A 26,167-nucleotide genomic window follows, 5' to 3' on the forward strand; every position below is an offset into this window, starting at 1 on the left:
TGGGATGCGGATTCGAACCCGCGACCCTCAGATTGGGAGTCGAGCGCCTTATCCACCTGGCCATGCCGGGCACTTTTGGAATAAAAATTCACTTTTACAGAGAAATCAAAACTAGCAAGATTTTATTATTACATTCAGCAAAACAGTTACAAGTACAAGTTTAAGTGTTAAAATTTAATAAAATCATAAATACATCAACTGTTACTTAACCATCAATGATAGAAAAGCACAAGCTGAATAAATTCTTGCAATAAACTTTCTAATTACAAGTGAGATATATTATATCCTTAAGGATTTTATTACACAATGGGCATAATATTCTTCTAAACTTCACGTGAACAATCCATCAACAGTTCTGTAGATAAGTATGGTACATTGACTAGTACTGGGCCCAGGGATCCAATGAACAGTTCTGCAGATTAGTATGGTATGCTGAACAATACTGGGCCCAGAGGTTCCCTATTATGATTCCTACGAATGGCTTCGCAAAAAAAGTGAGCAACATCTATGCACTGGAACAAAAATGGTAAACATGTACAACTTTATAGATAAAAATAAGCCAGAATATTACTAAAATGAATTATTTCATGTTTATCATTCCTGATCAGACCTTAACAAAAAACGTGCAAAAGCTGATTCTCAGGTCCATTACAATGCCATCTGTATGATCTCTAGGGCTAATATTTTTTACCAACTCAAAAGCCTAAAATTTTTCGTTACTATAATTAAAATTACTTTCAAATACACTTACCTTTGCTATACTTAAAGCCTTTCCTAACTGAGGTTGAACTTATGCTGTTAACAGCCATGTGACTAAAATTTCCAAATGTCCTTTACCAAATGCAGAACATGCATCACTTACCCATAATTTTCAACTCTCCCACCTTTCACATTGCTAATTGCACGTGTATCAGGGCATCTTTCGTTCACCCTTCTTTCCTGCCATAATTTGATTTTTTATAGAAAATTGCATAATGAAAACTTCATTATGGGGAGACAGGAGGTAAGGTATTTCAGAGGCAAGTACCTGTTTGACACTCATTTTAGTTCTAAGAATGTAAAAATTCAAAGCAGGTGGATTTACCTCTAAAATACTGAAAGCTGAATACCCATATTGTAAACATGAAAATAAATCAAACATATAAAACTGCAAGCTGCACTTTGACCCTTATGCCCATTAATTCAGGTAAGGGGTTGGCTGTGTGAGTAGTAATGACATATTAAATCTGAGGGGCCAACAATGAGACACAGATGGTGGCATAAACAGGTAGGTCTACTATGTTCTTTTGCAGTGGAAGGTTCATGGGGGAGCAGCCCAGAAACGTTTATGAAAGGACGTACGACAGTAGCAGTAGCCTTCTTCCATGTCGAAAATGGCCAGAGAGTCACACAACTAACCAACTGAGTGAGTGCTCAAGAAGAACTAAAGAAAGACCCATATAGTCCCCAAAATGAGCTCAACAATGTCAGGACAGTGCAATTAAAACATCCAAAATAAATAAATAAATAATAATAAAAACATAGATGATTACAATTCTGGTTTGAGCTGAGACATCTAGTGACAACAACAGTCCTGTTTCCAATATCTCTAATGTCACACAAGGAAGTGCATGTAGAGATGGGAAAGGTACCCACCAAAATGGCATTTTTTGTCCACTCTTAAGGAGCTCCAGTGTAGAGGGTGGAGTTTTGTCTATGGCAAATCTTGAGATATATGTGAGAATCCTAAGAAGACGAGTCTCAGAGATGGAAAGACCATTTTTATTTTTTTATAATCAAATAATTTCTCAATTAAGACACCTCAATTAAGAGGGGTGTTAGGTGATGTAGAAATAATTGAGTCGCATAGGGTAAATTCAGGGATTAAAGAACATGCATGTCCTAACTGGACAAATCAATATAAATACAGATTCTTGACACATAGAAATAGACTATTTAATTATTTTATCTTTCTTATTTTGTATTTTTTTAAATCTAATTATTCACAATCCAGACACATTAGAAATTTTTAACAATGGGTGTAAGGCAGAATATACAAAACTCACAAAATACAAATTCCATCGAGCTTGGAAAATAACTGCAGGTGACAAATGGAATACTGATACTTGAAGATACAATGTTGTAATGAAGGTAAAATAGCACATAAATATGCATATTTCTCCCCTTACTACCCTGTGTTTTGTTTTGTTCTGAATTTCACGCAAAGCTACACGAGGGCTATCTGCTCTAGCCATCCCTTATTTAGCAGTGAAAGGCTAGAGGGAATGCAGCTAGTCATCACCACCCACCGCCACTACTCTTTTACCAACAAATAGTGGGGTTGACCATCACATTACAATGCCCCCACGGCTGAAAGGGCGAGCATGTTTGGTGGGTTGGGTATTCGAACCCACAATCTCAGATTGCGATTCAAGTGCCCTAATCACCTGGCCACGCCAGGCTACTAGCCTGTGAGGTGTCTGCTAAAGAATACAAAGACCAGGAGACCAAAGACAGCCAAATAGCTAACAGAATGGTACATAAACTGAAATCCACACTGAAGAAGGTTTGGAACACCATGGTAAATAAGACATAGCAGCTGCACAATCCAGTTGATTAATGTGAATAGAGCAAAATCCAAAGGAAGAGTATTGTCATAAGGTACAACAATCAATGGCATTCCCTTGAAATTTTTTCCATTTTTGCAACATAGGAACAAACAGTTGTCATCTGACGTAGAAAACAGGTTTCAGAAGAATAATCAAGGTCAGTCACGGCAGGTAACACATTAGGTGAAAAAACATAATGATAAAAATGTCTTCCTCTAGGAACTGAGTAGCGAGATAAAATATGTCTTTAGGAAAACTTGGTGGAGTGCACAAGTTGTGAAGGGTTCAAAAGGAAAAAAAAAACAGCCAACTTAAGACCATACCTAAATTCCAATGACGACGATGTTTAGGTACTCGTAGTAGATGTAATCGAAAAGCTTGAAAAACAATCTGAAAAATTAGGCAGAGAGAGGCACATGACCTCTGTGACAATTGAAAGTGGCTGTGAGTGCAGCTCTATAGTATGCAATACAAGCATACAAGCTTTGATCATGAAAGATGTAGATGCAAAAATATGTGGCAAGCTCTTGAGGAAGTTGGCGAAATACAAGAAACCAAAGTTTACAAGCACCAACTTCTGAAGTTAGACCAACGAGAATGTTATGTTGCCAGGGAGAAATATCTGCAAGAATGTGACATTTAAGCTACTGAAGAAGACAAGCAAGTTTCACTCACAAAGGACTACATAACAACCAGCTATGAAACTGTAGATGACAATAGTTGTGGAAGATGTACCAAAAAAGTTATACAATAGTATTTCTCTGAGAAAAAAGGAGAGTACAAACCACAATAGAGGAGGCAAACATGGAAAACTCAAAAGAACTGGAAATTGAAACTACGAAGTAAAATGTAAAAGAGGGTAAGCATAAAGAAAAATTCTCCAAGATGGGGTCAAAGCATTTACTATTATACACGATGGATTGGAACTGGAAGCCAGTAAAGTATGAGATTATGATGCAATAACAATGTGAATGCCTCAAGCACAGAATGGCCAAACTATTGGCAAGCAACCAATAAATACCAGTTCGGAAAAATACAGGATGTGAATATAGTAAAAAAATTGGAGAAATCACAGCAAATAAAGGAGGAATATCGAGTCTCTCACACCTGCCTGTTGATATATGCCACAACAGTCGAATTGTTTGCATGTACTTAAAACTTTGTGATGGTGTACGAAGAGTAGGAACACCTGGCATTTGTGTTGAGAACCCCAAAACTTCAACAAAATGGGATATCCGAGATGATCGTCCCCCAAAACATCACCCCAGCTCTGGAAAGAGCCATCATTGAAAAGATTCAGATTCAGAGAAGGTAGGGGGAAAAAAGAGGGTAACATACGATGTGAAACTTACAAATGAGCCACACTTGATGGTATTCAACAATAGTAGGAGAAATTCCAACAGACAACAGGCCTGAGGATAGAGTACATGATGGGGCAAAACCCCATTGACAGTGACTCAAGCAAACATGAGAATTATCATCATTCCCAACTCAAATAGGATGTGTTTGGCAAATGGAAAAGTATGCACTCCTAAAACTCAAGGGACTGCAATGCGAAAAGAAATGGGATAAGATTTCCTAAAAAAATGTTAATACAATATCTCAGATGTATGAGATATTGAGTACACACAAGTTGAGTCTTGGACTGGTAAACATTCTATCCAAAAGAAGCTGATTGGGAGGTCAATTCAATGTGAGGCAACCAGTGAGTGAGATAACGATGCCAGACTGAAAATGGAGGGTCATAAGCTGGTAAACCACTTAACAGTGTGAAAAACAAAAATATGGATGAGAAGATAGATGAATTGGGATGTCTAAATAAACGTCTAGGAAATGTCCATTTGTCATCCAAACACTTGGTGAAGGAACTTTTTTACATTTCTCTATGTTCTACTAGAAAATAATAGAATTCAGATAACAAATGAGATGGGAAAGACTTAGGAGCAGTTTCCAATCTTCTGTTGCCTTTTGCACTACAAAAATATGAAAGTAAAAATTTTGAGAAAACATGAAGCATAACATCAATATCCCATTGTTATGGAAAAGTTCAAGGCTTCCAAAATCAAAATAGATGAATAGAAAATTGAATTGAAGAACCTCATGAACCCATGAAACACGAAGCTAAAGGTCCATTGATGAACAAAAATCTGAGACGAACTCCAAAGGTCCAGACAGAGGGGTAATCCAAAACAGACGCAATGAGTGAGCCATAAAGACCTACCTTGCTTACATCAACACTATAACAACAAAAAGTATGAGTAAATCTAGTCAGACCCAAAGAACATTACCCATATCTCTGGAAGGAAATGACAAACAGAAGCAAAATGAGATACTAAAACTAATCAACTTGAGCTGGCAAACTTACCCTGAACAAGAAACAAGTTAAAGTGGAATACCTACGAAAAACGAAGCAGCGATTTTTAAACTACACACACACACACACATATATATATATATATATGGAGATCAACTTCATTAAGCATGAGCACTTCCAACTTGCCTGAGGAAAAGTGCCAATGAATTATAAAAGTCATGTAAAAACACTATTAGTGACACCCTTAGGTAATTAGATTTTATATCAGATATGTGATCCTGATTAATCAGGAAAATTAATATAACTAATAATGATACAGAAAAAAGAATGTCTTAAAACAAGACAAACCGTAATGTGCAAAACAGAAAACAAACAATTAGTTAAAGTACAAAATTACTTTGAGGACCCCCATTCTTCCGCTAACCAAACTGAAGGTCGAAAACTTGAGAAGGGGAATGTGAAGTGTATGAATATACAGCTAGCTTCGAAAAAAAATCGCAGCTCTTTTTGGAAGATGGGAGAAATAAAAGCTTCAGGTATTTAAGTCATTTCATGGGACAAAACACTCTCAGAAATAGGTTTAATCAATACTGAATATGTACCTGAAAGGAAAAGAAATGAGGTCGGCAGAAGTGTTATCAGAATTAGGGATAGCACAATAGCGGAAATGTAGTTCTGTAGACTCTGAAGGCGATTAGGCCTGAGCAAAAGACTGACATTTATCAAAAATAAAACAATATGTCAAGTGTTACACAAATCAGTGTTTAAACAAATTATGCATTCACATGATCGTATTACCTGCCAGGAATACCAGTATACAAAAGCACATTCATGATGTTAGGAAAACACATAGGTTCAACAAATCAATTTAACTCGAAAATACGATACCCTATAACCTAAGCACTTTTGGAAGATAGACCTTGAACAAGAAAGTCCACCTTTCAAAAACACTCGAGTTATAGGATATCATACATTTGAGTATACAAAGGAACAGATACGTTGAACAATCAGGACTGACAATTCATTTTAGTACAGGGACAACTGTTTTCCACTCCTTTAATTGAAAAGTAAATTTTATCAAAATTATGTTGTTTTTCATAGCACCCCTTTAGTACACAGTGATGCACTGAAGTGAGTTATTAACTTCAACTTGCTTCTGCTGTGTGGTTTGCATTCTAGCACAATATGATGCTGCATGTGGGACCTCATATGCAAGCCTTAAATTCGACCCAGTGGATGGCTTGATTTCCACTAAATCAAACCATTGGTGCAACTCAACCATGACTAAGACCCAGTCAGCCAACTTCTCCAGTTAGTGATCACAGCATAGAGTACTAAGCTATTCAGACACAGTAAAAGATGTTGCATTTTCTGTGACTAGTAGTTTCAGGTAATTACTTGTTGGAACCTATGAATAAAGCAATCCGTGTGCTCCATCATCACTTCTTGAACATGGAAGAGGAAATCTGTTTAATATCGACTGTGTGTGCATGTGATCTTGACATGAAACACTCGTGGGTTGCCCCACAGTTTGTCTCAAACATGGCTGACCAATATGAGTGGGTTTTCTCGAAGCTGCAGGATACCAGAGTTCTACATTTGGACATCTGTCGACTTAGGACTAGGGTTGATGATCATTAGGATGCAGTTCTTGTCTCATTAGGAGGTCCTGCTAGACTCCTGGATATCTTATGACCTTTGATTGTCTCAGTTACCCACTTCTCTTGGAGATGCTCTCGCCATCTCCATCCTTCACCCTCATATGGAGGAGGCACTTGCTGCATTTCTGGACAGTGATACAGATTGATGAGGTAGACTTGTCCATCTGCAGTGCCTCTTTCTTCTTTTATACTGTTCTGGGTAATCCTCCTTCACTTTGTAAGGAATGGGCATATGATGAGTCACTGGGTGGTAATACAGGTTGTTGAGATGGACTTCATCCACTCTCAGTGTTTCCCTTCTCACTTATGGGTGGCTAAGTACCACCCTTCTTGGAGTAATTCTCACCTAACCCACTGATTTCTAACACCCTTGTTGAGTACCTTCTGTGTCGTCTGCTGACATTCCAGAACTTTTTGTTAGTTTTTTCAACAAACAGCCACCCACCTTTGACTTAGAGGCTAGGTACCTCTTTTCTCGAAGAGGTTCCACACCTTTTACCCTGTTGTGCTTGATTTCATCATGGTAGACTCTCAGCAGAGTGGGGTTCCTCCATTTGTGGAGAAGCTCCTGTGGCTCCCACAGATTATTGATATGTTTACAAGGATGTGTGGTCTCACGAAATAGTGAGACAACTCTTTCTGGTAGTTTGCATCCACCACAGATGCCTCATGACTCAGCTAGCTATTGGCTCTTTCTCGCAGATTGATACCAATGTCAGCATCAGTGAATACTTACCAAACAGCTCATGTAGAGCTTGTCTCACCCCAAAAGGAGGCAGTAACCCAGTGTGGGATTCTGATTCTCTGGCTAAGGGGTTCTAAATAGAGACTGTTTCACTTGGCCTTAGAATTCACGGCTCATCTGCTACCATCTCCATGGACCTCCATTAGATGGGCTCTACTATTGAGGTTTGACCTCTCGAAGAAATTCATGGCAGCTTCTGGTTGCTCCAGATAAGCATTATTGCTCAATCCTCTTAGAACATCAGCAAAACATCCAGATCCAGGAGAGAATCTCCCTTGGACCCAACCAGCATACTCGAAAAAACCCTCACCTCTGTAAGCAACTAATTATCCTCTAGGTTACACACCTATCATTAAGGAGAAATTGGCATTTATGTAGTGTGCCTGGTTTACTTCATGATTTTTACCTTTCCCGAAGGTACTCTACACATGTACCATGGTCCTTTGTTCGCATCATCAAAATTCCACCTTTCTTTCTTCTCTGAAGTATCTCTCAGATAACCAGCAGAGCAGAGAAATTAGGCCCATCAACGACAGGTTCTCAGATCTCAGGTTTTGATACATTTCCATTTGAGTGGTAACAATTGGATCACGAGGAAAATGACGGGACAAAAGTCTAATGAAACAACAAATTTTTAATCAAAATACCACAGTACAAGACAAATCAATGCAAAACATTTGTGTGTATACATAAATGACATTAACTAAATGAAGACTTTAATAAACAAAATAGCTCGTATCTATGTAGTTCTAAGTTGGAAGCTAAATTAAACAAAAAGAAGTCAAGAGAAACTGTGGTATCTTGAGGGTTTTCAACAATGCAGAGAAGTCCATACCTGTAAAACCAAGAGGTTTGTGGATTTCATATGTAGTTGTGTTTCCCAACAGGTGTAATAGTGGGGCCACAAAGAATGCGACTGACACAGATTTCACAGAAAATGCAAATGTTTATTGAGCTGCAATGCAGACAATACAATGCAATGGGTTACTTTGCAATACACTACCAGAAAATGGACGAGTGATGATGTGTGTGCGTGTACTTGAAATGAAAAATAACGATTTTATTAAAACAAAAAGGCTCCTGGTGACCCGTGTGCTCCCCCACTCTAAACTAAACAATGAAAACAAAAGAAAACAGTCCCAACCCAGATCACATTAGGATAAGTTACATCACTCTCACTTAAGTCAACCTAAATAAAATGATACACTCAAGTGGTGAAATCCAAGTCTCTACCATGGGTTCCACTGATTATCAAAATACTAAATAATAAACAAATGAAATACAATTCTAACAATATCAGAGCCAATGCTCTACTAACAGAACTAAAACCCATCCACATATAGTAAACACAAATAACTATAATTCATTGGCAAGGGCCTTATGGTGCAAACCCTAAATTACACGAATGTAATGGCACCTTACGCTAAACCATAACTAACACTTCCAGGAGGACCATAAGAGTTCCCCTAAAATGAGGCAAAATAAAATAAACAATATGCTCTCAAAGTTACACACAATTCTAGCGAAAAAGATTTAAGTTCCCACTATATGTTAAATTAATACACTGGTAAGGTATCCATGTTGAAATCTGTGAAAAATATATGTAATATCCACTAGAAATCTACTGAAGAATGTGTGTAAAATCTACTTTTCTAGGCCCCAACTTTGTCTTAAATAAACATAAAAAAACAATGACTGGTGCCTGTTAGATCAGATGGCCAATGAGTAGCTTCTGCCTGACTCACCGACAAAAATAACTCGACATACTAATTAAAAAGAACAGTGTTATTTCTGCAAGATAATGAAACAAGAAGGTGCCTAATCTCCACTTAACCCAATTAGCTTCTCGGGAAAGTTAAAAACTTGCTTGAGCAACGTTTTGTTCCAATCAGGGAACTATAGAAAAAAGTAAGCCTAACTTTTAAACTAAAAGGATTGGAAAACATGTATTACAACTAGATACTACAAGAGCAACCCCAGTTAAGCAACAGTAAAATATTACCAAAAATGGAACTCTCAATGAAATCGAGGGGTCCAATGGTTTATCATATTAGATCTGGTACTGCTAAGATGATCTGGACGACAAGAGCAGAGCCAAAACTGTTTTCAGTACTCAAGATGGGTTGTTTGGATTCAGGGTTATGCCCTTTGGACAGTATAATGCTCTGGTTATCTTTGAAGAGTTGATGAAGCTAGTTAGCATTTGAAGGTGTGCAATGGGATAGATGTCTGGTATATATGGATGACGTCTTGGTGTTTGGCTGAATGTTAGAGTCTGCTGTTATGAATCTGCTCATGGTTTTACAGCAGATACAAATAGAAGGATTAAAGTTAAACCAGGGAACTGGTCATTTATGAATACATCAGTAGAGTTTCTCAGTCACATAATTGATAAAAAAAAGGCATCTTAATGGAACCTATGAAAATTGTAGCAGTTCCAGACTGTTAGAAATTTGCAACTTTCTTGTGTTTGCATCGTACTATCGAAATTTCGTTGTCAAATTTTCTATGATTGCACCACCCATATCTACTCTCACTAAAGCCAAAGCATGTGGATAAGCTGCAACCTTATGCTACAGAAGAATCTCCTAAACCCAGATGTTGGAGGTTGAACCCAATGACTGATGAAGATGAGGTTGTCAGTAATCATAGCAGCTTAGCTGATGATAAGAAGGATGCAAGTACTTATCTGGCCATCTCTGATGAGTCAGATAAGAGATCACCTAAAGTTGTGATGGAGAACAACAGTGTTTGGCTGAACTACTTACAAAAAAGTTCTCAATTCCACCAGCTAGGATGATCAGGTAGTCGAAAAACTGGCGGCTAAAAGATTGTCACCAAACGTTTTTCCAAGCCATTATGTAATTTTTTGAAATACAATGTATATACTCCATGGTATGGTTATTACTCTATCACATCAGTTAAAGAAGTCACTAATTTACACAGCCAATAACTGAAAGGAAGTAGCATCCCTTCCTTTCTGAACTATTAGGTAGTGATGTCCAGCAGAATTAAATTGCTATATTTTGTGATCACTACTAACCACGCCAACTACGATAGTCATTTGGTTAAAACCAATGATGACTGAAAGGAAGTAGCATCCCTTCCTTTCTGAACTATTAGGTAGTGATGTCCAGCAGAATTAAATTGCTATATTTTGTGATCACTACTAACCACGCCAACTACGATAGTCATTTGGTTAAAACCAATGATGACTGAAAGGGATTTGTGCACCCTTGTTTACTTTGTACTTATGTGATTTTCCAATTGAAAATCAACACCCTTATGTGACTTGTGGCAGTTTGTCCAAATCTGCTACTGGGTTTCTCCTGTATATTGTTATCAAAGTAGTGGTGGTTTTTCTGAACTCAACAATGTTTTTTTCCTGTGCATACTTATTGGGGTAGTGCCGAATCTTCTGAGTTGGTCGTGCTGCCAATTACCCTTTATTTTTGAGTCTCCAAATGGTAATGGAAGATGTAATGTATTGCACTAAACTGTATGGTTGCCATTCGTGCATTAATTAGGACAGTTAGTTGGTCAGGTCATCAATGACTGAAAGGGTTTTGCAACTCTGTTCTTTCTGATGCTTGAGTGATTTTCTGAGCAAAGCTTGACATCCTTCTTGGAGTAGCAACAGTTCATCTGAACAAACCATAAAATTCTCCAAAGAGAGAAGGGTCTACTGTGGGTATAACACTTTCACTGTAAACAAAAAGTTGCGTTTTTCATGATAAAATTCATGTACAAAGTATCGGCATAATGAAAGCTTTTAATATGATCGACGGTGTTTTGCTTTTTGACAGTTCAGATAAATGCTTCCAGTATATGTTTTTGCAAGCCAGAAAAAATTGTTGAATCTCACCACTCACAGATGACAGCATGTTACCAAGCCATCAATGTCAGAAGACAACTTATGGAAGTAACCCACATTGTCGATTTGGTAATAGTGTATGTACCTCAGGTGATCTGTTTAAGAATTTTTTTAAATGATCTGTACACGTATTTTAATGTTAAGAATGAATCCATTGTGTTTATACTATTGTGGTCTCTAGTTTTACATGTTCTTTTATTTGTTTAAAAGGTTACATCGTTTCAGTTGATGCATAGTCTGTTAGGCTACCCCTCGAAAAGGTTATAAGTATTAAAGGTTTTTTTTTAGGCTTCACGCATAACTTGTTAAACCATCTTCTTTTAAAGGTGGTTGGTTTCTCATTGTTAAAGGATTATGTAGTTTAAAAAGTAATACACATTCTTTGTTAAAGGGATTTTTCATGTATCTTTTGTAAATTGCATCTTTGTGAGCATGGATTACCCAGAAAGCAAAGAGGGATTCAATGGACATTGCTTGCTGTAAAAGGGTGATGCCATTTTCCCCTTACTATAGACCCTAAGGAACACATCCAGTGTGGCCACCCCTCCGGCAAACCTGCAGGGAACTTTACAGAGGGGTATTTATAATGTCACCCTATCGCGAACTTCCCACCAAATTCAGGAGCAAATTTTTCATGATCATGTTAATAGGATGATTTTATTTTGCTTGTTTTGTTTGACATAGGTTCCAAATATTACTGTGAATGTGTAGAATTTGAAATAATATATTTTATATAATCTGATCGTTATTTAAGAGTAACGACATGCAAACTTGTGTATTATTTTATACTGTTGATATATTGTTATTTGCAGATAAACTTGTATTATACATCAAAATAATTATATTCCCTTTCAGATGCTCCACACAGGACCACTCTATGAATATTGCAAAGCATAATTATGATTGGTGTTATGTAAAGCTTCCTCTGGTCTAGTATTTTCTAGGTCTTGACCTTGACGAAGAATATGGTGACTACAACCATTACATGATATTTACTAATATGTTTTTTCTTTTTATGTATCTTCTTTCACCATTCATCTTTATAGTATACACAGTTATGATAATACACGATTAGTTTGTTAGTATACTATACATTATTTGTTATATTCAACCTTGTACATCTAGCAGCAATAAAATGTACTATATGCCACACACATCAAGAGGCACTTTATAATGTCACTGTAGCTGCACTAGCTATCCTCAGAATAGCAGTCAGTGCCTGTCAGGATCACACATGGGAAAGGCTGAACAATGATTTGGAAAAACACACTTTCCTGATGGACAAAAGGCCCAAATGGCATTCACAGTGCAGAAACAATTATCTGCTGAAGAAAACACATGAGCACATCCAAAAAAAAAAAGCAACAGAATGCACTGCTTGAACACACAACTTTATCTGAAAACTAGTCTAATGATCAGCAGGCACCTAACCCATCCTTGCAGACACACCACTCTATGGTTCCTTAATACAACAACAAGAAACAATGTCCTTTTCTGCAAGGTTTAGAAGGATGGAAAGGAACAAACCTCACTGGTGGCAACAGAATCCTGGCAACTGTCATTGCAAAGGAAAGTCACTAGAGGATTCACTGTTCAATTGCAAACTGTGATGGTGAATGCCAACCAATTACAGCAAGTACCAATTCTCAGTTCCTCACATGAAGAAGCTGATATGCAGATGATGTTGCATGTATTATACAATAAATAAGTTCTGGGAGCACAATGAATTATCATCCATGCTAATAATATTGGTGATGATGTCGTATTGAACATGTACTACTGTGTAAAGAATTCTATAGTAAATGAGTTATAGGTTAGAACAGAACCAAACTCCTTTATACCTATTTACCAGATGGTTTTTGCACTGGGGAAGGACAAGTGTCTACTGTTTCCCTACTTTCATTCCTTCACAGAAAAAGATGTCAGTATCTTTATGTATGGATTGGGCAAAAAGAAACTGTGGAGGCCTTGGCTTTTGTTCATACAGAACCATTTAAAGCATTTACTGACTCCCCATGTACAGAGGAGAACATCTCTGATGAGCTAATTGCTTCCAGTAAAGCATTGATTATCCAAGCATCTGGATAAAATGAAAGTGATACACTCGCTAGCTTAAGAACCCAAAAGTTCTTGGCAGTAAAATTGGCCTGCTTCTCAGTCTCCCACTCACAAAGGATGCACTGAAACAGCACACAAGGCATGCTGCTTTAGCAACCATTGTGAGCAAATCATCTCACATTCTCCAACTACATCCACATCATTTGGATGGATACTCTGGGGCAGCAGTGAGTTGAAGCCTATTATGATGATCAGGAATTCAGTTCCACCCAATATTGAGACTGTTGTGAAGGGTAAGTGCAAGAAATGATGTGCTGGAAATTGTTCTTGCAGTAAGAACAATGTGCCCTGCTATAGTGGATGATACTGCCAGGGGAAAACGAATTTGTGCACCATATCTGTGTATTTTGAGCAGGATGGTAGTGACATAGAGTGGAATAGAATAATTACTACCACTGCAGTAAGCTGCAGAAACTGTCATGTGTCTTTTGTGAAAAAAGAAAAACATTAATGGTGTACCTTTTATCATGCCATGGTGATTATGGACTACTTAGGGTACGAGTGTAATATTATATGGCCAATATGCCAAACGTATATGGTAATCACACTGAAACAGGTTTAACAATAAAACTTGCAAACTTTGATTATTACACGCTTAATGTATACTTAATTCTTTTGTTTATAACGTGTAAGTAGCAAGTACTGAATAAAAGATCTCACTTAGCGAGAAAGCATTGTATGTCATTATATTTACCATCACCATTGCTAATAAATAGCAACCCTATTCATATAAAAGTAACTAAGGATAATGTGAAATTATATAACCACAATCATCTTCAAGATGTTCTGAAGCCTATAAATACTTTAATAGAAACAATATTTTGGTCATTAGTTTAGAATCCTATTAACCCACTGCCATATATTATGCAAGAGTGTATGACCATGACACCTCCAGATTTTGACGTAAATTAGCAATAGGGTGACATTATAAATACCTTTCTGTAAAGTTCCCTGCATATTTGCCAGAGAGGTGGCCACCCTGGATGTGTTCCTTATGATCTACCCTTTTACAGCAAGCCATGTCCATTGGACCCCAAAACTGGCCTTGGTTCCCTGGGTAATTTGTATCATGGCATTTAGTTTACGTATTGTTGTACAAGTGATTTTATGGCAAAAAAGTGAGTTAGTTAACTTCTTGAGTACTACACGAGTAAAATTTGATCTGACTTTTTCTTACAGTTCTAGAGATAGGGACGGCTGGATCAACCTGTAAAGAAAGGTGGAGGAAGACTATCGTAAAGGGACATACTACAAGTTTTTCACACCCCTTTAATTAAAAAATAAAAATTACGTTCTTTTTCACAGTTCCACTTTTGGATGTGATGAGGTGCTTGAGTTAACTTTCTCCAAGTGGCAAGCAGGGTAAAGTTCAAAGCTTACTTATTTAATTCTATTAGAAGAATAACAAAGTAATTAATTAGAAAGATAAGCTATTTTTGTTCAACAAATAAAATAATAGTTGCAGGTGAACTCACCCTTGGTCTGCAGTTTGCACCACCCATTGGCTAAATGATCCAGCAAGAACCAATAACAGTTCTCCATATGATGAAAATCTGAGGGTTTATTGGCATATTTAAGGCAGTGTTTGAGTTTGACAATTTCAATAATTTTTTCATTACTTCTAGCAGATCTCTATCGCTGTAGTTTTTCATTAAGTTTCACAAAATTGTAGTTGTGTGCATAGTTCACTTTTGTATGATTCTTTTATTTAAAACTAATGTATAGCTTGTCAAAAATTAGGAGGCATGTACTACCACCCCTACCCCTTAGCATACCCTAACCTGACATTTCATAGCTAACTGGAATAAATAAATTTCACAAAATCAAGCTTGACCAACAGAGGCAGAAAAGTGCAGTCGAGACAGTCAAACATCGGTAAATTCCTTTGTGAGCCAATCAAAATTAAGATCATTCATGAAATGCATTCGTGGCATATTCATAGAATAATTATTGGTAAAAATTAGTTAGATTAACAACTTCTAATATATAGAAAAGCAATAGTGTGTTTTGGTAACAATACATTCCAACAATAGCTTTTATATCATGTTACTTAGCAACAAAAGTATAATTTAATATTGTTGGTAGTCTATGTACTGAAAGTATAAACTGAAATGTATAGACAACAAAACTGGAAAAATATTTGTTGATTTTTTATTTAGTCTCCATTGATTAAAAGAGGTTTGTTTTTATTAAAAACATCAGTGATAAAGCAGAAAATAGCTTAATTCAGAAACAATTTAAGTTTAAATCTGAATCAATATTTATACTTTCATGATAAATGTTATGCACTTGGCTCAATGCTAGGTGATTGCACACTACGTCTGTACTTTAGGCTTATTATACCAACACTCACTACACTTATAAGGTTTCACAGAAAAAAACCCTCATGCCCCCCTTGCACCCCATCACTAAAATTGTAATGGGCAGACAGTAATCGAACTATTCTATCTGGATAAATGCATTTTGGCTTTTATGACTCCTGTTTCGAGAAATCAAGTGTTATATGATGTGATACACACTGGCTTTTATATAGGTTAGATGATTCCAGGCAATTTGTGGGTTTACATCCACATTGAATTTGCTTTAAGTGAACGAGTTTAGTATTTTGTTTCCCATTAAGAGTGAAGTATTTGTAGAACGCTTGCATTTTTTAGAGATTAATTGTTAATTAAATCCAAGTAGGAATTTGGATTTCACCAAGTTCAGCAAGGTTCCATTTTTGTTACTATTTTATTATTGCTTAACTGGGATTGTTTTCACTTCGATTAATTTACAAGGTGGAACTACACACACACACAACTTGAGTTTTTTTGTTCATTAAAGTCTTCATTTAGATTTTCTCAGTCACATACACTAACCACTTGCACATTGTCTTGTATTATTTATATCATATGATACTGTATTGTTTTGTGCTGTGATATTGTGATTAAACATTTACTGAGTAAACATTTTCTCCCAATACACTTGTTGCAACTTGAAAGGAAAGACAAACCACAACCTGACATCTCAGAACCTCCTGCTGTTAGTGGGCCCAATTTCTCTGCTCTGCTGGTTATTCCAGAGATACCGCAGCATCTACAAGTTTACCCTGAATGATACAAGCAAACTGTGTAGTAAGATCTACGATTAAGTTATGGAAATTCTGATAGTGATGGAAATAGCAGTTAACAATATGACTGTCAACAAGAAACTTTCAATTATTGCAGTAAAGAGAGCTTCTGTACGATACCTTAGTGCTTGTGCAATAAGCCATATGGAAAGTGGGAGAGTAAAGAACTTTGGGTAAGTAACGTATACTCTGCAATGAATAAAGGACACTTGGAAATTTGTGTCGCATGTTTTGTTAACTGCATGAATTCATTCTCAACAAGAAGACTTTCATTACTTAAAAGGTAAGTACCTATATGAAACTCATGTTAATTCTAAAAATGTAAAATTTCAAGACTTTTTAACATGACATAATATTTTGGGACAACATGGGACCTATTGGTCCATCACGATTGTTCCATCCTCCAAACTAAATTAAAATTATTAAAAAATAATAATAATAAAATTTTAAACCCAACCCTTTTCATTCATGTACTTATCAAGCTTTTTCTTAAACTCACTTAAATTTACTGCCTCTACAACATCTGAAGGCAACTCATTCCAAAGGCCAACCACCCTGTTAGAAAAATAAAACTGTCTTAGCTGAAGATGACTCTTACCTTGCCAAAATTTATATTTGTGTCCCCTAATCCTACTATTCTCATTGTTAAATATAAAAAATGATGATGTATCAACATTATCAATTCAATTTACAATCTTAAACACCTCAATCATATCCCCCTAACTCTTCTTTTTTCAAGAGAAAACAATTTGAGAAATTTCAGCCTCTCTTCGTATGACAACTCCTCCATCCCAAGCACCATTCTAGTAACCTTTCCAACAATTCAATATCTTTCCTTAGAGAAGGAGCCCAAGACTGAACATAATACTCCAAATGTTGCCTAACCAGTGACCTGTACAATGAAATTCTAACCTCTTTAGACTTATGTTCAATATTTCTTTTGATACAACCTAAAATCGTATTTGCCCTACCATTAGCAATAGCACATTGCTTGGATGGCTTTAGAGACTGATCGACTATTACACCAAGATCCCTTTCCTTGATAACACTATTAAGGTTATTCCTATCCAAATTATACTTATAATTCAAATTATAATAACCCACATGCATTGTCTCGCATTTATTATAATTAAAACCCATCTGACATTTATTTGCCAAACTCACTAAATGATATAAATCCTTTTGTAAATCAGCAGCATCCTCTTCACAACTAGTAACACCCAAGATCTTTATATTATCTGCAAATCTAAGTACTTTATTGACTATCCCTTCATATATGTCATTGATGTAAATCAAAAACAGCAAATGTCCTAAGACTAAGCCCTGAGGTACCCCACTTGTTACATTAATCCAGTTTCACTGAACTCCATTTGTAACAACCATCTGCTTTCTTCCACCCAGCGACTCTTCTATCCAATTTGCTAACTTATCCCCCACACCTATAGAGATAATTTTTTTACGAGCCTTTTATGTGGAACCTTGTCAAATGCTTTCTGAAAATCCAGATACACCAAATCTACACCCTTACCCTCATCTACATAAACAGTAACCTTTTCAAAGAATGTTAAAAGATTTGTAAGGCAAGATTTTCCTGTAGTGAAACCATGTTGATTATCCAATTAAATTCTAAACTTTGTTAAATGACTTTACAAAGCATCTTTTAACAGACTTTCCAAAAAATTTTCCACAACTGATGTAAAACTAATGGATCTATAATTACTGGGACAATTTTTATCACCTCCCTTGAAATGAATAGTTACATTAGCTAACTTCCAACCCTCTGGAACCTGCCCACTATTCAAGGACTGACAAAAAATAGTAGCAAGTGGCTCATATATTCAATCCTAACCTCCTTCAAAATCTACGTGCTAACTGGGTTTGTGAAAACTGTGACAGCATAAATGGTCTAACTAAAGATGTATTTCTTGACCATCTTAATATTGCAGGAAAATAATTGTTGATAGATTTTTACATATAATAATGTATGGTTAATTATAAGTATACTCCCATGGTTAATGATTTCTTGTACATCAACACACATAAAAAAACATATACATTTTTTTAGTAAATTTTCCACACTTAAGAAACTAGTTAGTCTTCATGCAAGTTCATGGACGAAATAATGGTTAATTTCTAAAATAGTGCCAAACACAGATATTGTATTACCACACTTAGCTAAAATATGACATAGATGTACGAAAAACATACGGAATGAACTGCTTTAAGCATGATAAAATCTAAAAAACAAATGCAAGGTCTTGTCTACTTATAATATGTTATAGAAAAACTATAAAAGTGACAAACCATAAAATGAAAACTTATGTTAAATGAAGTAAAAGTTTACGAAGCTAGTATTATACCTTTATTCTAAAATATATTTTGTGACTGCTACCAATATTGACTATTACTAATCGTTCACAAATACTTTTCATATAGGTAGGATGTACACTTGAATTCTATTCTTTTGGGAACAAAATCTATATATGAATCTCAAAAAACTTAATAGACCTTTAAAAAGGTTTAACTGGAGACTCAACTTGATATATAACAGCGTATGTGGTGTAATAAAAAAATAACCGTACAATTCTTCAAATCTTGCATTTATACACAATGTATCCAATTAGCTAAACCAACTATTAGAAATTCAAATATTACAAAATATTTTGCAAGTCACCTTACAGTAATCACTGTTTAGAAAAAAGGAAGCAAAAAACTTGCATGGATAGCCTGGGCTATTATTACAAATACACATTTCATTATTTTAGTATGAATATTTAGTTAATTTTCTTAAAAAAACCATAGTTCGGAAATAATTTTATTTTGGAAGGTAAAATTCCAATTCATAGAGAGGAAAAAACATGTATATATATATATGTATATAGAGATAAAAATCATTCTTATTGTAAAATAAACAACTCACATTCTACTAGATACATTCTGAAGAAGGCACAATATACTTTTCAACTTTTTCATTTTTCCAACACATCGTTTATATGAATAAGGTTACTATTGTCATGGGAATTCAGTATCACATACATGTCAATATCAGTAAAGTACAAAGACAAGTTGTTTTACCATCAAACACTTGTTAATGTTCATGCTGTGTCTTGAATAGTTACGGTTTTTCACAACAAGACATACGATATGCTCAAAAATCGAGACAAAACACATTCTATCCACACATGCTTTTAACACTGAAATCTTTCTCTATGAAAACAGTTACATTGGGACATGCCTAAACAAGTACGTAACACTCTCCCCATTGTGAGTGCGCCGGATGGCTTCAGCCAGGATGGTTGAGACATCAATGCACTGCAAAGACACAAAATAATAAAATACTAAGTTTGCTCTACAGCTTAAGCAAGAAAAAGTTGTGCTGTTAGTAAACTTGCTGTGCTAAATGTCTTAATGATTTGAACTACTCCAAAAAATTATGGAGAAAATACTGAACATCATCTGAAATTCAGACATTAATAAATTTCAAAAATAAATGCTAGTGTTGTTGTGTTCCACTTGTTTCGTTAGTATACAGCCATCTTGACACATTCTGTACATAAAAAGTGTTGTTGTGTTCCACCTGTTCCGTTAGTATACAGCCATCTTGACACATTCTGTACATAAAAAGTTTTGTTGTGTTCCACTTGTTCCATTAGTATACGGCCATCTTGACACATTCTGTGCATAAAAAGTTTTGTTGTGTTCCACTTGTTCCGTTAGTATACGGCCATCTTGATGCTTTCTGTACATAAAAAGTTTTGTTGTGTTCCACTTGTTCCGTTAGTATATGGCCATCTTGACACATTCTGTACATAAAAAGTGTTGTTGTGTTCCACTTGTTCCGGTAGTATACGGCCATCTTGACACATTCTGTACATTAAAACTTGCAGAACCCTTCAAAATTTATTGTCTTACTGATCAAATAAATCTTTTGTTTTTAAATAACCGAGTGACAGTGTTACCCACTGGTACCAGGTAGAACAGGTTGTTAAATCACATAAATTCACAGACAAGAGAGCTTGTTTTGGGAAGGTTGTACACATGCTATTAGACAACTGGTCTGTACATTACAGAAAATGGACAAATTTGTAAACTGAAGTATTTATCAGTGAAAAAATTTTAAGGGATAGACTCCACGAGTGTGATGTGAAGTTCACAAGGTAGGTTTTGCCCTGGCAGTTTATAGGTGGCACCACAGAATGTGTTACATCAGAATTTGCTACAACACTATTACAGACCCAGTACTACTAACATGCAAGGGAAGGTTGACACGAGTGACATACTCAGAGCAGCGTGTGTTTATTCCAAAGGCAGTTCAATTATAGTATAGAATGGTAACAGACATACAGAACTTACCATGCTTTCCAAGAATGGATTAACTGCTGCCTGACAACTTACAGAAGTAAAGACGGCCTATCTACATGACCATTTTGAAAGCAGTTCAATTGTGATGTGGGGGATAAATAGTTGTATAGTTCTTCTACAAGCTGGATTTAGTTGTCTATCTCATATTGGCATGACTTTCACAGGTGCTATATTCTGTCTTGTTGCATAACAGTAGCTGTTATAATACTTGTAAAGAAACAAAAAACCATAGAGACCATGGACTACCAGCAAGAGTACTAGATTTAAATTCAACATAACACAACAGGAACATCAAAGCCTTGACTCATTATGCAACATCACAGTATTATAATAATAGAGAATGGGTTAGAATTTTCATAATATAGTCTACTAACTGACCAATAGTACAAAACTAGATGGGGGGGGGCAATACTTGTCGATGAGTGTCTGATGTTGACTAATGCGAGTCTTTCAGACCGAGTCAGTTACTCCTAAAACACATTTTTCTAAAGTAGTTAATAATTAAATAGCTTGTAGTTCTATACCTTTGTTTGTTCCATGGTCTTTAATGACATAGAAGTAACATCAATATTACAATTAATCAGAATAATTACTTGCTGGAGTTCTCTCTATGTATTTTACATGGGAAATTAGTAATTTCAAACAATTTGTTTATATACGTTTGGTCATTTCTTTATAGTGAGTGTTATAACAGAAAAATCAATTTAAATTACTCATTATGACACAGTATGTTGTCCCTACCAGTAGTGGACAGTATAAAGACAAGTTGGTAGTCGGAGTGGTCTGTCGAATACTAAATCTGCTTTGGATCTGAGGGTATTCACATTCCACAAGTTGTAGTTATCAATATGCTAACTTTTAACTCGCTCAGTAAATGAAATAAACTCTACATAAATACAACTTTCAGTTATGTTGTCCATTTATTTATAATCAAAAAATATTTTCTCTAATTCTTTGGAGTAGTGTATGGAGCATCTACTTGAGTTTGGCCTACCTATTTATAATAAATAATCACAAATGTAGCAGAGCATGCAATACTCTTTACCAAAACTACCAAATCAGCATAAATTATAGATGCAGGATTAGAAATTCAACAATAATCTTCTAAATAATAATGAATTAAATCATTCAGCTAATAAGAAAATTTTAGTTAAAATAAGTGATACACAAACACTGCATACTCTCTCTTAAATTTCAATTTAAATCTAACGTACCAAAATTCGAAGTTAGTAATTAATACGATCAAAATTTCACTTTAACCTTAAAACTAGTTGCAAACTTTTTATTTCAGAGGTTTGTAATTCAGCTCTATAAACCATCATACTGATATGTGTTATGACCTTTTCAGATTGGAAATGGATTTAGTGAAATTCACAAATAAGCGTGGTTTTTTTCTTTTATAATTTATAACTTCCACTAAATATCATTAGATTTGACAAAAAGAAAAATATTCACACTAGACTCAAATACAATATGACACAAAGCTAATGTACGGCACACTACCTACACTGACTGACCTCTCATGTATGGTATGTGTAGAACACTTGTTTAAAATGCATCCTTTATGCAAGTACCCTCAGGACCTGAGTGAAATACATGGGGCCATATCCAACCCAAAGGGAAGGACCTGGAATGGGAAAATCCAACTGTCATGAATGAATCAGAGAGAGAACTGGGTTTTCAACAAATTGGAATTTGAAGAAATGCATCCAAAAGAACGACTCTGGTTCCCAATAGTTACAGAAATAAAACCCACCACAGATTAAGAAAATCATCATTCTTAAACTGAGAAATAACAAGAAAATAATTCGAGGACAAGAGAACAATGACAGGCCACCAATTACCAATCTTCAATGGAACAACAAAAAATGGAAATAAAACTCCAAGGTTCAAGGTTCTGGTCCACAGTATTCATAACCTGGCAAAAAGGTACAGCATACTATAGGCACCAAAGACAAAAATAACTAATGTGGTTGTAAAATACAAGAAAAGCCTCCTATGACAAAGTACCTGTGTGTGAACCAAAGGTCTTCTACAAAGGGAGTCTACAGGAACACAAAGTGGGAAAGTGGAGCTCCCACCACACCAAAGCTAAGAGGTGTTTTGAGGAACAAGTCACCTGCATGATCCACAACACCCAGCCCTATGAGATGGGGATATCAAAAATAAATGAAAGGATGAGGAGCAGGAGAGGGGGCAACTCTCAAGGATGAGAAGTCTGTAGGGATGCCCTGAACTGAGCAAAGCAAGCAGAGAATACTGCTCACGAGCAGAGTTTATAATGAATAAAGAATTAGCTTACAAACATCTCTACAAAGGAAAAATGCCACATGGAGGACCCTGAGGTAAAACTACAGGAGGCAACTCCAGGAAGCCAAGCAAATCCCAGAAACCAAGTTAACTGTAATGCTGCAGATGATTTTAGAAATTGAAGCTAAGGCGATGAATGGGTAGGTGTGAATACTCCCAATCCAGTGAAGCTGTCGAGTTTGTAATGTAGAGCCTTTAAAAGAAGGTGAAGTGTGGGCAGATATCAAGGAGCTGAGTTAGAGTAGGATGAAAAAAGAGCAGACTGAGGGCAAGAGAGAAACAAAGAATGAGAAGGAGGAGATCCTTAAGCCGGAAGAAGAGATTCAATGGACTGAAACACAAAGAAAGAAGAATCATGATGAAGTGCTCCAATAAAATTCTAAGGTCTGGGAGAAGGAGGCAGCTGGAGTTCAGTATGAAGTCAAAGCAAAAAGGTATTGACATGAACATTAATATCAGTGGAAGATGAAAAAGAAGACAAAAGAGGTTCTTGCAGCAAAGTACTGGGAAAAAACAACTGGAGTAAAAGCAAAAAAGTCAAATACCTATGAAAATAATTGTGTAGAGGACAAAGATATATCTGTTTTTCACTGGGAAAGGAAAATAACAAGCAAAAGCAGGTGAAAATAATCAAAAAACGAGGCAGGTTCAGCTGAAGTGACAGAAGCATGAGGTTAGAAATCCTGTATCTGAGACTAAAATGAACCAATTACCTGGTGTAAAATGGCTGTAACATCACTACTTGTGTGCCTCCACTTGCCACTGAAAACAGTAACAGATGACTTCTGTTGTGGAGTATCATGGCTCAGATGTCATAAATATGGATAGATGAATTCAATCCATTTTTGTTCTGTTCTTTTTGTTGGATGTACAAAACTGTTTAGTTTATGAGTTATTATTTAGTTTATTTAGTGATTTAATTTTAATGATTATTTAGTTTGCATAAGAAGGGTGTTAAAAGTTAATTATTTTAAAAGTGACAGTTATGACAAATTTTGTTACGTAACTCTTGGGAGTCGTATGTTGTGCATGCAGTTTGATTGTTGTACTAGGCTTTGGTAATATTGTTGACATCATCTTACTCAAAGCTTCCAAGTTTTTCTCATTACAGGAATACTGTTGTCACTAGAGGGCTAGGTATTTCTAGATTTTTCTGTCACGTCTTATAAATATGTGCAGATACAGAGTGGAAGAAGTTAAAGTTTAACCGAAATGGGCAGCATCTAAAGTGAATTTCACATTGGTATTGTAACAACAGAGATAAAGAATAATAATTTGTCTTGTCAAAGGGTGCTATAAAGTAACTGAACCTGCCTGTGTGGACTTTAATGAAAAGGAGACAATTATTTAAAGCTCTGGATACAACTGTGGTAACCAATGGGGTAACATAAGTGAATTTATCACTGATTCTATTGTGAGAAAGATAAATAGAGAAGAATAATTCGTCTTGTCAATTGGATTCTAAATAAATTGAATCAGCCTGTGTGGACTTTTGACAAGAAATGAGAATTATTTAGAGTTTTAGATACAACTGTGATATCCTATAGTGTAAAGAATTTTTGTACCTATGTTTGACTTGTTTTCAATATATTATTTTAAAACAAGTGGATTGTCTGCTGGCTGTTTATTGTACAAATTCATCACCAACAAGTCACAGACACCTAATGTACTGTTTTTTTCAGGTTGATCTGACATGTTTATCGAAACTCATACACTGGGTTAATAGCAATGGGGAAATGTACTGGCAAAGAAACCATGTTACAGATTCTTGAACATGTGTTCCAAAATTTCATAATTTGATGAAGAGAAGAAATTAAATCAGAAGTTCTAATTGAAATGCTTACAATTTTTGTATCTGATTTTTTCAAAATCCAGAAAATAAAAGTACGACTATGAATCGCAACTAAACGTTTAAAATAATAAGTGCAAAAATTCTGTAATTCTTAAAGACAAAAAAACATGTTTAAGACCCAGCAGTGTGTTAAAAGGAATGAGCTTGTGGTAAAACATTGTACTCAAGAGGACTACTGCGATGGACGATGTGTTGCTCTCTTGCTGGTGCAGGCAAGCATTTTATAAAGTCTAAACCAATCAAGATCCAGGAAATTATCACAACAAAAGATGGCCTAACTTCTCATTAATCACCAGGCAGTTTATAATTCACTCATTATTGCTTGCCATAAAAACTTCAACAATGTAACTTATTTTTAAATGAATGCTTACTTTATATTTTTACAGTTCTTACACATTGTTTGCTTTTTTCAAGTTCCCCAAGGAAGTGTGTTTTTAAAACTTTAAGGTGAGTACTGCATATCTGTGCTAACAAAACAATGACAATGTTTCCACCATTGGTTTTCAATAAAAACCTTAATAATATTATATTATACTGGTCATCTGTCTACAACCCTTTATTATCTCCACCCATACATTTATGCCAATTGTAGTACTGGAAAAAAAAAAACCTTCCATGGATGATAAAGGGTTAAAAATCAACATAATGGTCAAATGAAACTATTGGTTTGAGGAACATTTAACCTTTGTTTCAATGCAGGAATTTGGACTAACTGTGGTGTTTTTGTTTGCTTTGGTCAGTTCAGTAGCTACTATACAAAAAAAATCCATGGCTAAACATTTTTTAATGTAATGTTCATTATATTGCTAACCTGAAGTATCACAAATATCATTTTTACAACAAAACTTGAAAGGTGATATTGGTGTGACATTTTGCTGCTTCAAATACAATTGTTACATCTTTGTTTATAAAAAAAATGACAGCTCTGAAATAATTACTCACTTGTTATGTCTGCATAACAAATACATCAGTAATAATATTGATTTGGTACAGCTTCATAACAACTGGTAATCCAGATTAATTCTGTTTTATTTAAAAGAAAAATATTACGTATTCATGCTGATAAATTGATAATAGAAATGCAGTTTATTTTTTTTCAGTCAATTTTACTGGTCTCTCTTGATGATTAAAACATGCTAGTTTTCCACCTGAATATACTCATTATTTATATACACCTGGAAATAAGTTAAGCACCCCCAAATATTTTTCAGGATTGCTTATTGAAAATAAGGTT

At 35.5% G+C, this 26,167-nt stretch overlaps 1 protein-coding gene across 5 annotated transcripts in view; it reads right to left on the minus strand.

Annotated features, from left to right (window-relative positions):
- Positions 1–168: 168 nt before the first annotated feature.
- The window catches only part of LOC106469810 (ribose-phosphate pyrophosphokinase 1), a 67,924-nt gene continuing 41,925 nt past the window's right edge, over positions 169–26,167 (minus strand). For 2 of the 5 annotated variants that reach the window (XM_022398371.1, XM_022398372.1), the window contains exon 7: positions 18,155–19,721. In XM_022398371.1, the coding sequence (XP_022254079.1) occupies positions 19,629–19,721 (93 nt within the window). In that variant the 3' untranslated portion in view covers positions 18,155–19,628. Of the gene's footprint in view, positions 513–18,154; positions 19,722–20,762; positions 20,979–26,167 lie in introns of those variants that run through there. The other 3 variants (XM_022398369.1, XM_013930319.2, XM_022398370.1) reach the window with 3 other exon arrangements.

This window comes from Limulus polyphemus, unplaced genomic scaffold (assembly GCF_000517525.1).
Source record: "Limulus polyphemus unplaced genomic scaffold, Limulus_polyphemus-2.1.2 Scaffold3666, whole genome shotgun sequence".
In the NCBI taxonomy this organism is placed as follows: domain Eukaryota; kingdom Metazoa; phylum Arthropoda; class Merostomata; order Xiphosura; family Limulidae; genus Limulus; species Limulus polyphemus.